Consider the following 12,552-nt stretch of genomic DNA (forward strand, 5'->3'; position numbering starts at 1 on the left):
GGGAAGCCCATTGCCAATGGATGTTTGGTTCTTTTAGAAGATGCAATGGACAATTAATGGCCCACGAACCCGTCAAAGCGAAGCAAGTGGATCTCCGCCTGTTGGTTTGATTTTCTCAAATTGCCCAAAAGCCTTTGCCGGAAAATGGAAATTGTTCATCATAGTAATTGTAATTGATAAATAATAATATGGAAAAAGACATGTTAATTAATCAAACTAATTTAATTTGATTAATTAATTAATAATTAAACTAATTTCGATAGGTTATTAAAAATAATTTAGAAATTTTTTTTATTTTAAATTAATTCAGATTCTAAATTTAGTTAATCAAAATTTTAATTGAAATATAACAAAACCTATATATAAAACTAAAAATAGATGAAATTAATTATTTTATTTTAAATTATTAAAGTTTTTAATTTAATATTTTGATATTTCAATATTTTTATTAAATTATTTTATTTTATTTATTTAATTGTTTCAAATATAAGACATTAAAAATTTTAAATACAATATAATTTAATTAATTTTTAAAATTAAAAAATTAATTCAATTAAAAAAAATAAAATAAAATAATTTAATTTAAAATAATTTAATTTAAAATTAATCAATCACTCTTAACACCTCAAAACAAGAGGACTTCAAAACTCTAAAACATGTCAAATGCCAATACATACATATACACAGGAACATGACAGAGTTTAGATTCTTTCAGCGATTTCTTCCCCCTTTTTTTTTTTTTTTTTTTTTTTTTAATTTACAAGTTCTTCTGCTTTGCTTGAAGAATGGGCAAGTTGACCAAATGAATTTTCATTTAAAAAAAATCTGATCCATATCCTGTTAATTATCACTTTTTTTCTCAAAATTTTAACCGTAGAAGTTAAAACGGAATGTCTAACTTAAAATCAATAAATAAAAAGATTTAATTTAAAATTAGTAATTTTTTTTATTTTTATTTACACATGATGTAGATTTATTAAAATAAATTATCATATATCTAATAAATTTTTAATTTTTTATAATATTATATTTAAGTTGAATCTTTCAATTTTTAATCAATTGATTTAATTTATCACAAGTAAATTTTTTTTATTTTTATTTATACATGATAAAAATTTAATAAAGTGAGTTATTTTATATTTAATAAAATTTTAATTTTTTATAATTTTATATTTAAATTAAATTTTTTTATTTTAATTAATTAATTTTAAATTAAATACTAAACATTTACGAAAACTTAAGTGATAAACAAAGAGACGTTCATTATTATATAAAAGTTAGAATTGAGTTTGGAACTGATCTAGAACTAGATTTGGTATTAATGAAAGTTAAATTAATGTTAGTATTTTGTATACAAAATTAAAAAATATTATTGTGATTATCGGATTGTCATTTCCTGAATAAGAAAAGCTATAATTTTGGTTTTGTATATTTAATCATTAGGTTTACGATTCTATCAAAAAAAAAAAAAAACAAAAAAAAAACCATTAGGTTTGTGACCATGAAAGGTAACGTAAATTGGGAAATGTTGACAAAGAAAAATATACTGTTATCACAAGTTAGTTCACTACTGTTCCAAGTCAGACGTTTTAAGATTTTTTCTTAAATTCATTTTTAATACCAAGCCCGCATGACAGATAAGACACAGGTAGCTATCATTGAATATTGTGGCTTATTAAAATTTTGAAAGGACGTGAGCCAGTGACAGACTGACAGCAATGGCATTTTCTTCTTTGTATTTTAGATTTGAAAATTACGTGTATATCGTTTTGGCTAAGGAGATTTTACTTGTCAGAGTTGGTGGGCAGGTTAAGCAAAGCGCCGAATAAATCTTGTATGCGAAGTTTCTGAGTTGTTTTCCGAGAAAAATTTGCTAACATGTTGATGCCAACGGGAAAGATTTATATAAAAATTTTTAAATAAAATTTATGAAATTTTTTATTAAAAACAATTAAATTAAAACTAAAATTAAAAATAAAAAATTTTATTATATAAATTATGTAAAATTAAAAAAAAATAAATTTTAATATATATTTTTAAATAAATGTTTTTAATAAAAATATAACAAAATTTTTAATATTAAATAAATATTAATCGAATATAAATTATAAATTATTTTTTAAATTATTTTTTAACATATTATTGATTTTTATATTAAATTTTATTAATTTGTTAATTTACATTTTTATTATAATTTTTTGTTAAATTATTTTTTAAAAAAAATTATAAATTTCACTTAAATAATTTTATGTAAATTTTGTGCCGATGTCAACATAATATTGCCAGCCATTAATGGATAAAATAATAGGAGCAACGAGAGGAGGATTTGGACAACCAAATTGGATGGGACCCGACCTGAATGAGATAAAGCTATAAAGGTTATTAGTGAAAAAAAATAAAACAAAAAAACAAAAGTGGACAAAATAGAGAAAGATGAAAGTTAATAACCCCAAAGCCCCAGGCCGCAGACTTAACCAAATTTTAGGTTTGGGCCAATTAACGCATGGAGCGGTCCCATTAACCAATGAGTGAAGAAGATATTGGCCGATCGATAAGTGAGTGGTCGGCTGGTTGCTGAACCTTTTATGTTCCTTTCCTAGCCGGCCTATCTGCATTGAATTGTACCACACAAGCAATGGATAGAGCAAAAAATCAAGGATTTGAGTGGATGCGTAACTATTTCTCAATTCTCAGTATCTGCAACGAAATTGGCAGTAACGTCCGAAATCGATACACGAAAACAAATGGTCCAAGCATGCCTATAGGTTTGAATATCTATAAATATATATATATATATATATATTTTTTCCTTGGTGTAGAAGTCACCGTCAATTGACGATTTCAATGACGTGAACAAACCAGATGCCAAGTCAAACTTTTCCTATAAATTACAGGGTTTTGAGCTCATAAAAAACACGATTGACCGATGCCTTTTTTTTGCTTTTTTCCGAAGGCGCAAAAACTAATCTATACAAATTGACAATGGCCGAAATTGCAGTGTCCTTTCTTCTTGAAAAACTCGCATCTTTTCTGCAGAATGAGGTTGAACTTTTGCGAGGGATTCCAGAAGATTTGGAGTACATCAAGGACGAGTTGCAGAGCATGAAGGCAGTCCTGAGAGTAGCAGACTCGGTGGGGGAGAGTAACCAAGAACTCAAGTTCTGGGTTCGGCAAGTAAGAGAGGTCGCTTACGACACAGAAGATATCCTGGATGAATACAGGCTTGACGTTGTCAATGATCATACGCAAGGGATTGGTGCTGTTCTATACAATGTTTGGTGCTTTACAAAAAATTTGAAAGCTCAGCACGGGATTGTTTCCAAGATACGTGGCATCAAATCCAGAATCAGCAACATATCTGCCAGGCGTCCAAACTATGACAACAATGGTACAAATGAGCAAGGCCCAAGCTCCACTGCTGCAGTTAATCCATGGCTGGACAGAAGAGGGGATGCCCTCCTTCTAGACAGCGTTGACTTGGTAGGTATTGACGAGCCCAAAACGCAACTGATCAATTGGTTGGTTGAGGGAAACTCTGGGCGCAAGGTGGTTTCAGTGGTTGGGATGGGAGGTTCGGGCAAAACTACCTTGGTGAAGCAAGTCTATGACAATGCAAAGGTGAAGAAACATTTTGCTGTACATGTTTGGTTTACTATATCTCATCCTCTCAAGATTGAGGAGCTCCTAAGAAATATGGTACGGCATCTCTTTGATGCAATCAGGAGGCCAGTTCCTCAAGGTGTGGATGACATGGATGCGACTTTGCTGAAAATGGTAATCAAGGCCTTCCTGCAGCAAAGAAGGTACTTGATTGTTTTAGATGATGTATGGCACATTAATGAGTGGGCAGTGGTAGATTACGCATTAGCTAACAATGGTCGTGGCAGTCGTGTGTTGCTCACAACGCGAAATTCTGAAGTAGCATCTACGTCCTGCATAGAATCTGAAGATAAGGCCTTCTATGTAAAGCCCTTATCTCCGGACGAGTCCTGGGATCTTTTCTGTAAGAAATGTTTCCGGCGGAGCCCATGTCCTCCTGAATTGGAGAAACATTCTAGACGTATTTTGGAGAAGTGTGAGGGACTGCCACTTGCAATTGTAGCCATCAGTGGTGTTTTGGCTACAAAAAGACGTACAGTCGCCGAATGGGAGACTGTTTATCGCAGCCTTGGTGCTGAAATTGAGGACAACAGCAAACTCATCAATTTCAAAGAAGTGCTTTTGCTGAGTTTTAATGATTTGCCATACCACTTGAAATCTTGTTTCTTGTATTTATGTCTCTTCCCTGAGTACCATCTGATTGAGAAAATGAGACTGATTAGATTGTGGATAGCTGAAGGGTTTGTTGAAGTCAAAGAAGGAAAGACACAAGAAGAAGTTGCTGAGGACTACCTTGATGAGCTCCTGAATAGAAGCATGATACAAGTAGCAGGGACAGCAAATGATGGTAGGGTCAGAACATGCCGCATTCACGACCTCCTGCGAGAAATCATCATTTCAAATGCTAGGGATCAGAACTTTGTTGCAGTAGTTAAAGACCAAAACGCAACATGGTCTGACAAGGTTCGTCGCCTGGCAATGCATAATACATTCCCAAATGCACAACATGATAAGAATGTTTCTCATTTACGCTCCTTGTTCATGTTTGGGATGGGCGATCCACTTTCCTGTTCATCGACAAATACATTATTGATTCCTAATACCTGTAGGCTGCTTAAGGTGTTAGACTTGCGAGGTGTACCTATACAGACATTTCCGGAGGAAGTTATTAACTTGAGACTTTTGAGGTATCTTAGCTTGAGAGATACCAAAATCAAGACAATTCCAAGCTCTATAGGGAAGCTTCAGGACTTGGAGACATTGGATCTTAAACATTCCCAAGTTGCTGAATTGCCAGTTGAGATCCTGAAGCTCCGACGACTTCGTCATCTTCTGGTATATCGTTATGAGTTCACCTCGTATTCACGCTTTCACTCCAAATATGGTTTTAAGGCTTTGTCAGGTATAGGGACTCTACAATCCCTTCAAAAACTCTGTTTTATGGAGGTAAACCATGATAATGCACTTATTATAGAGCTAGGAAAATTAACGCAACTTCGAAGACTCGGCATTGCAAACTTGAGAAAAGAAGATGGAAGGCTTTTGTGCTCATCCATTGAAAAGCTGATCAATCTTCGTGCATTGTCTATCGTTTCATCAGTGAAGGATGGGTTCATTGATCTGCAATGTCTTTCTTCTCCGCCTGAATTTCTTCAAAGGCTATACTTATATGGGCGATTAGAAAAGTTACCAGAATGGATACCTTCTCTTGAAAGCCTGGCGGTAGTATATCTTAAATGGAGCAGGCTGCCAGATGATGCATTTGAATCTCTTCAAAACTTGCCCAATCTTATTCATCTTGAACTGCTGCAAGCTACGGAAGGAGACACTTTAAGTTTTAAGGCTGGCGGTTTTAAGAAGCTTGAACATCTAGGCATAGATAAGTTTGAAGGACTCAAGTACATAGAAGTGGAAAAAGGAGCAATGCCTTGTCTTGAAAATCTCAGCATCCAACGTTGTAAATTGCTGGAGAGGGTGCCATTAGGGATTGAATATCTGACCAAGTTAAAAGTGCTTGAATTTTTCGATATGCCCGAGGAATTGATTATGAACCTTCGTCCTGATGCACAAGGTGGAGATTATTCAAAAGTTGCAAACATTCCAGAAGTTTATTATACCTACTGGAGAAATGGAGAATGGGAGGTCTATCCTATAGATTCAGGTGAGAAAGAGCACAACACTAACAATATTAACGAAAAGCTTCAAAATCGTTTTAAATAATTTCTTGATAGCCAGTTTGTAACTCCTCATTTCTGTTTGTTTATGTAAAATTTTGGGTATAATGTAGATTACAGACTTATTCCTGTCTTTGCCAATTGTCTTGGTAAGATGATATATTGTTGTCATCATGGCTTGGTATGATGCATTGTATTTGAAACCAACTCAAAGATGAAAAATTGATGACGATTGTATGAAGTTAAGAATCAGCTAATTGTGCTTCAAAATTGATGAGATAAGGCATATAGAGATCTGACGCCTCATTTCCAGTTTCCAACGCTGCCAAAACCTTGGTTGCTTTCTCTGTGAAAAATGCCATAATTGGAAAGGAGCTATGTATCAGACAATTTACAGATTCTAATTTTTACTGCACCACGAGCCAGTTATTCTCCTAGATAAGTAGAAATCCTGCTCTTGAATATTCGTCCCAAGTCAACAATTTCAAGTTGTCTCATCTGCTTAGTTATGCTGTCAATTTGCCTTAGTTTCCGTTCATCTCTGGACAACCTGTTGGAAACATCAACCGTTAAACTGACCATATCCCTGCTGTTGTTTAACAATCTCAAGACAGTGGCATAACGTCCTGCATGCAAAAAGGACCTATAAGATGAGCAAACAGTGTTTAAGATAGAGAAAACATAAAAGTAGAACACCAAAGATTTTCAGTGCTGATGGCAGAGAGTTAAAGAGTGCGACTCAAAGTTGGGGAATAATTTCCTTATTTTTAATGAAAACAAAGGGCTTAATTTGAAACAAAAGTTCCAACTAAATAAATATGTAATAATAATACCAAATAAATCCGTAACTGACCATGCCATTGCTACCTTATTAGAGTCGATGCAACGGAAGCATCATTTAAGTTTGGGAAAATGTAAACAGGGCATTGAATGCAGGCAATTCCAAGCATCATAAAACAATGAAAGTAACATCAACCATCAGGCACAAACACATCCAGAGCCATCACTTACCTTTCTCTAAAGGTTTCACCTGACTCAGCATCCACGGCTGCTTCTAAGTCTTTAAATCTATCTCTGATGCCAATAATTGCAGAATCAGTGTCAGAAAATTTGCTTCTCTGGATAGCTTGTCATTCACTAGTATTTCAAAGCCGGATTTTCCAGATGAGGTCAACAGAGAGAGAGAGAGAGAGAGAGAGAGAGAACAATTCTACTCATAAGTTTGCAGTCCTCGAACCATGTAAAAGTAAGCTGATGCTCCTTGTTTCTCTCTTCTTAAGTTCTGAACACTCATGGTCCTAAATGGATAAAAAGAAACACCTATAGCATGCAAAAATTATTCACCTCAATGGCCTCCCTAAAACCCAATCCCAAACAAGTTAAGACTTTACCAGACAAAATTTCCACCAATACTTTATTTCATCGGTATTGTAACAATTGCTTCTAGATTTATGATATTTGGCATGCGCACAAATTCGGATCATATTCACTCAAAATATCAATAATGAAATACACGTACCAGGTCCGCAAGCTGCTTTGAAACGCGTCCCAGCTCCTTCTGCAAAAATATGAAGTAAAATATATGTAGAAGAAAATTAAAGGAAGAAAACAGTGTGATCAAGAAGAAAAGGTTTCAGTTAAGAAAAGGAAAAGGAAAATTTTAAATAATTAAAAAATAGAGTGAAAATTGAAAGATATAGAAAAGAAAAATATAAATGAAAAAGTATTAAGTATAAAAAATAATATTTCAACATTTAAAAAGAAGTAAACATAATAGGAGGATATATGAAAGAAAAGTTTGGAGGAACGAATAAATGAAAGGAAAAGTAAAAGAAAGAGAGAAGAGAGGTTAAAAGAACAAGAAGTATACAAAAAAAAAAAAAAAGTGAAAGAATAAAATATGAAAGCTAAAGAATGGAAAGAATAAAGAGAAGAAGAAGAAAATACAAGTGGAGAACAGAAAGAAAATAAAGAAACTCATGGCAATAATGTTAAATTTTCTTTTAATATTTAATATTATATATATGTGCACTCTGTATCAGTTGTCTAAAGAAAGAAAGCAAATATAAATAAAATTAATGAATTTTGAGTAACAAGTAAATGAAATACAATATTTTTCCAATAGCAATAATGAATGAGATTGATAATTAATCTGTAAGTGAATTCATGTATCATGCCATGTCTGGCAAGTTCTTGAATTCAATTGCAATTTTTCAAGGTTGGTTCAACATCCACACTACACTTGCATCTTATGGGTAGAATGTGATTCGAGGGCATTTGAATTTCTCCAAATAGTTCAGTTATGGAAATTATGACTGAAGTTCTTTCCAGTTCCTCTTTATATAAGACAAAGTACTTGAAACGTAAATCTTCACCTTTCACTTCTTGTTAACCATCGAACTTTCACCCAGGTTACTGATCAGTCCTCCACGACTAATATAGAGACGCTTGAGGCGTGTAAAATTTTCGGGGAATAACCAAGTTGGTGGTTGGGAAACAATTGGAGGTCCACTTTTACTAGGCTTTTGTTGCCCCTCGTTTTACCGTTTCACTTCCCTGTTTCCATGCTATTTTCAATTTCTGAAGCGCCATAAACTTGAAGAGAACGTCTCCCTCTTCATTTGTTTAGAAATTGTCATTGTTCACTTTGACACTGAGTTTCTCCAGATTATGAAATGCTGCCAAGTCGTCAAGAACTCAAGAGTGCATCTTTTCACGCAGGTTGGCCATGCGTAATTTCAGGTTTGATCATAGCTCCGTTGCATCTTTTCACTTCATATATATGATACTGCTCACTGCTGTTTAGCTTGTGTTCTACTTCTATCATTACTTTAAATATAAATGCTTGTTTGAGTTAGTTTCTTTTGTTCTGATTCATGACAGAAATACAAAGTGGTGGACATGGATCTAATTGAGGACCAACTTAGAGGACAGCCAGCTAGGTTTGATCATGTGGAACATGGACGTGTGAATCCCTGGTAATTTGGACTGATTTGTTCCAGTAGAAAGAGCAAAGAGAGACATGGATTGAATGCAGAGAGACGGATTTGTCATCTTTAGATCTTTCAGAGAATCCACACCAAAGCAAGCAGGATTGAGAAAAATGATTCCTATAATCAATCCTAATTCGTTCGGATAATTAAGGCTTAATTGAGTTAAATTAGCTTTTATTTCATGCCTAATGATTGTGGGGTTGGAAGTTAGAACTGATGTTCGAACCGCACTAGAAAATTCTCTTCAAAAAGTGTACTTACCCCCGCTAATAATGAATTTAAAATTAATTTTTAAAGAGAAAATCAGTTTAGAAAGAAGAGATGATGTTCACGCATGTTAACAGCGCGTATAAGTCGTTGAAGTTCCCAGCTAGATAGGTTGTGAGTGGGACTCCACAGCAACGTTACTGTCTCTCAAAGCCAGCCAACCATTGGAACCAACCTCCGGGCTTTGCCGACCATTTTGGTAAGTTTTGTGTTGTGATCTCACTCAACTCAACAGTTTGGAAACTCCACTTGCCAGTTGCCTCTTTCTTGTCCTCTTTTACATGGATTCTCTAAAATGTCCTTCCTTTTCTTTTCTTCATTAACAGCTTGTCTTCTTTGACTCCCACATAGAGTAAAAAATTGAAAACCAACAAATAGTAGTAGTAAATGCTTTTTCGAGTTGTTTTCCGCATTAAAAAGAACTAAAAAAAAAAAAGACAGAATCTAAACAGACAAAACCCATTACGCAAAGCAAACTAAAACTAAGCTAAGCCTAACCGAAAGCCCCCAACCTTCTCATCTTCTCCCTCTTTCTCTCTCTTTATACTTAGCTGTAGAGAGATAAACCGTAACATCAGAATTTGTGTTTGCAGTAAATAACTCTGGTTCTCAGTTGACTATTTTATTATCTAGAAAGAATCTAAGATCGGAGGGCCCTTTTGTCTGAATTAGAGTTCCAATAAGGAAAAACATGGTTGGTATTTTTTCCAGATTTTCTGTTGGAAAGACTGGCCATCGACGTTCCCAGAGTGCTCTTGTAAGAATCCTTTTTCTGTTTCTTTTCTTAGAGATTTATTTGTGTGGAATCTGTAACATGTGAATCTAAATTTTTATTTTTTGTATGTTTTGTTGGGTCTTTTTTTTGGATTAGTTGATTGATTTTTCTTTGTTGACCTGTTTATAAGGTCTGATTTTGAATCGTCTTTAGTTTCTTGTTTCCTATGCTTTGATTTGGTCGAAATATTTGTTTTCAGAAGTTTGCCGTTAAGCATATTCTTGTTTATGTTGGAATTGGTTGATGTACTTTGGGATATCATGCCATTATCTTGTGATCTGACTATCAATATGCTTTGAACTTTCACCATTTCTTTTTCAAATAGGTAATTTAGTTGCCTTAATTCTAAACCCGGATTTCCTGATTAATAATCTATTTTATTTGATAGTGTATGAAATTATAGATGCTGGTTTATCCTTGTATGCTTTTGGGTTGTTGTTTCTTTGGATATTCAATTCAGAGTCCCTTTTAGACAAAGGTCTGCTATTGCAGTCGGAATTCATGTTGCCTGAATTTCTTGTTTTTGCACAATTATTGTGTTGAAACTTGTTTCCGTCCAAGTACCCTGCTTCTACTACTACTAGTATTAACCCTGAATTGTTTTTCCCACTTTCTTTTCCTCTCATTAGTATGCTTAAGCTTTCCAAACCTTGATGTTTGTTTTTGTTTTTGCTTTTGCACTTCTAATGGGATTTGAGTTGTTAACTTCTCGTTGCATACGACAAATGAGTTCCTATTTGTGGTGCAGGAAGAAAGGGAAGTTTTGCCCCCAAATTCCGATGTTGCAGGTACAGCTGCTGCTGCTACTGCTACCGCTCATGGAATTGAAGTAGCAGTTGAGTTTAAGCCAGTCGAACATCCAATTGAGCCTTTGGACAATGACCGACCAATTCAATGCCCCCTACCTGAACCTTCAATTCTAAATGTTAGCCTCTGAAACTTGTCTTTTGTTTCTAGGTTCATAACCGTGTTCTTTACAACAGATTGCACTAGTTTAGGAAATAAAGTTATGAGATAATTGAACTTTATTCTCAATTCATATCAAAATATGGCTTAAATACCTATTAATGTAACTGCTATAGATGGCGACACGAGGAAAATGGTTCTTTTGGACTGCATCTTAAGGTAGGGGTTACTATTATGTAGTCCTATGATAAAAGAAGCTTATTCCAGTTAATGAGATTCATATTCTTCATAGGTTATTATTTTCTGGTATGATTGGTTGTATAATGAAGTGACCATGTTGGTTCTCAAAGCTAATGATTGTTGACATGTTCATTCATTTTTCATGTTGGTGGTCTGGAATTGTACAAACCATTTCTTATGAACTTATCATTAATTGTCAGGGTTTTAAATTAGTTTCATTTCCTGTGTCAACAGGATGGAAGAATCTGGAAGGAACGAGTATCAGCCAACGCAAGAAGGAGAGCTGACTTGCCCGTTATGAAGGATGGAGGCACCCTTGAATCCGAAGCTACTGGAATGAAAACCCGACCAACCCACTCTAATCGCATGATTTTACCATCTATAAGTGCCCCAGAACATGATTTATTAAATCTCCTCAAAGAATGTAATGCATCTGGGATCTGAAGCCTGGTATTAAATCTTGGTTAGAGTTCAACTTGGAATAATTTGCATACATAAGTTCAAAGTGTATTTTATTTTTTTGCCACCTGTTTGGTTGAAAATATAGATCATGGAATGGAAATGTTAACCTCTCACGTATATATATCTAATAAATCATATCCAAGTTTAAATCCATCTCATCCATATTTTTACTGGATGAAATCTTGATCATTTGTTTTAACACCTTAGCTATGGATTTATTGGGACTGACTGCTATTCTATAACAGCAATATAATTAAAGACAAAAAAAGGCTGAGAAACTATTACTTAATGTAACAACAGTTGACAGGAAACCATACGGGCTCCTGGAGAAGGCTGAAGTCGGTGCTTAACAATTGGGTTGAGAAGGTGGTTCTGACTTGTAAATGCCACGAAAGCGTCCATGATTCATCCGCTGCTCCCTCTGCTGCATCTAATGTGACTTTGCAACATGATTGTCTTGAACAAGTACACCAACTCCGGTGGCAGTGGCTGGATGGGTCGTTGTTGTCAAAACAAGGCATTGAATCTCAGCTTTGGGCAAAAAAGGGCCAAATAATATAAATCATTGCGCTTGGACAAAATCTTTGTTGGACCATTTTCTGGCTTTCTCGAAAAGCTCCAAATAGAAAATATCATAACAAAATCTGGGGCCTCAATTTCAAGAACATAGACACAGCAACATTAAAAATGCAGTAATTCAAATAATTTAAATAAATAAATTCCACAAAAAACTATATCTATGTAACAAATATTTGTATTTTATTCTAAATGTATCAAAATCTAAAACAAAATAACAATTTTAGTTTGATAAAGAAACACTCTCGTGTACTCTATATTTATAATCGAAATTTTTTATTTTTACTTCATTTTTGGTCGTTCCAAATAATGAACCTTTCTGCCTTTATAGAGTTTAGATTGCCTTGGCTGGTAAACAACTGTAAAATTAAGGCCAACATCTGCTACTAGTCAATGAAATAGTAGTAAAAAAAAACAAAAAACAAAAGCAATAGATTTATTATTGACATTTTCATGCTACTACATCTTATTTCTTAGCTTTGGGTTTTATTTTCTTTACATAAAAGGATCATATTCCTATCCTCCCCAATATAAACAAAGAAAGAAGCATAAAATCCAT

At 34.1% G+C, this 12,552-nt stretch overlaps 2 protein-coding genes across 2 annotated transcripts; both read left to right on the forward strand.

Annotated features, from left to right (window-relative positions):
• The first annotated feature begins 2,820 nt into the window (after window positions 1–2,820).
• Window positions 2,821–9,792, forward strand: LOC111275810 (disease resistance protein RPM1-like). The gene is made up of 2 exons (XM_022861340.2): window positions 2,821–8,516; window positions 8,658–9,792. Exon 1 carries the CDS (start codon window positions 2,983–2,985, stop codon window positions 5,818–5,820), a length of 2,838 nt encoding a protein of 945 aa, XP_022717075.1. The 5' UTR covers window positions 2,821–2,982; the 3' UTR covers window positions 5,821–8,516; window positions 8,658–9,792.
• Window positions 9,653–11,570, forward strand: LOC111275821 (uncharacterized). The gene is made up of 3 exons (XM_022861363.2): window positions 9,653–9,791; window positions 10,558–10,734; window positions 11,190–11,570. Exons 1-3 carry the CDS (start codon window positions 9,726–9,728, stop codon window positions 11,397–11,399), a joined length of 453 nt encoding a protein of 150 aa, XP_022717098.1. The 5' UTR covers window positions 9,653–9,725; the 3' UTR covers window positions 11,400–11,570.
• Window positions 11,571–12,552: the final 982 nt, after the last annotated feature.

This window comes from Durio zibethinus, chromosome 17 (genome assembly GCF_047325235.1).
Source record: "Durio zibethinus cultivar Kanyao isolate XHJ-2024 chromosome 17, ASM4732523v1, whole genome shotgun sequence".
NCBI lineage: Eukaryota > Viridiplantae > Streptophyta > Magnoliopsida > Malvales > Malvaceae > Durio > Durio zibethinus.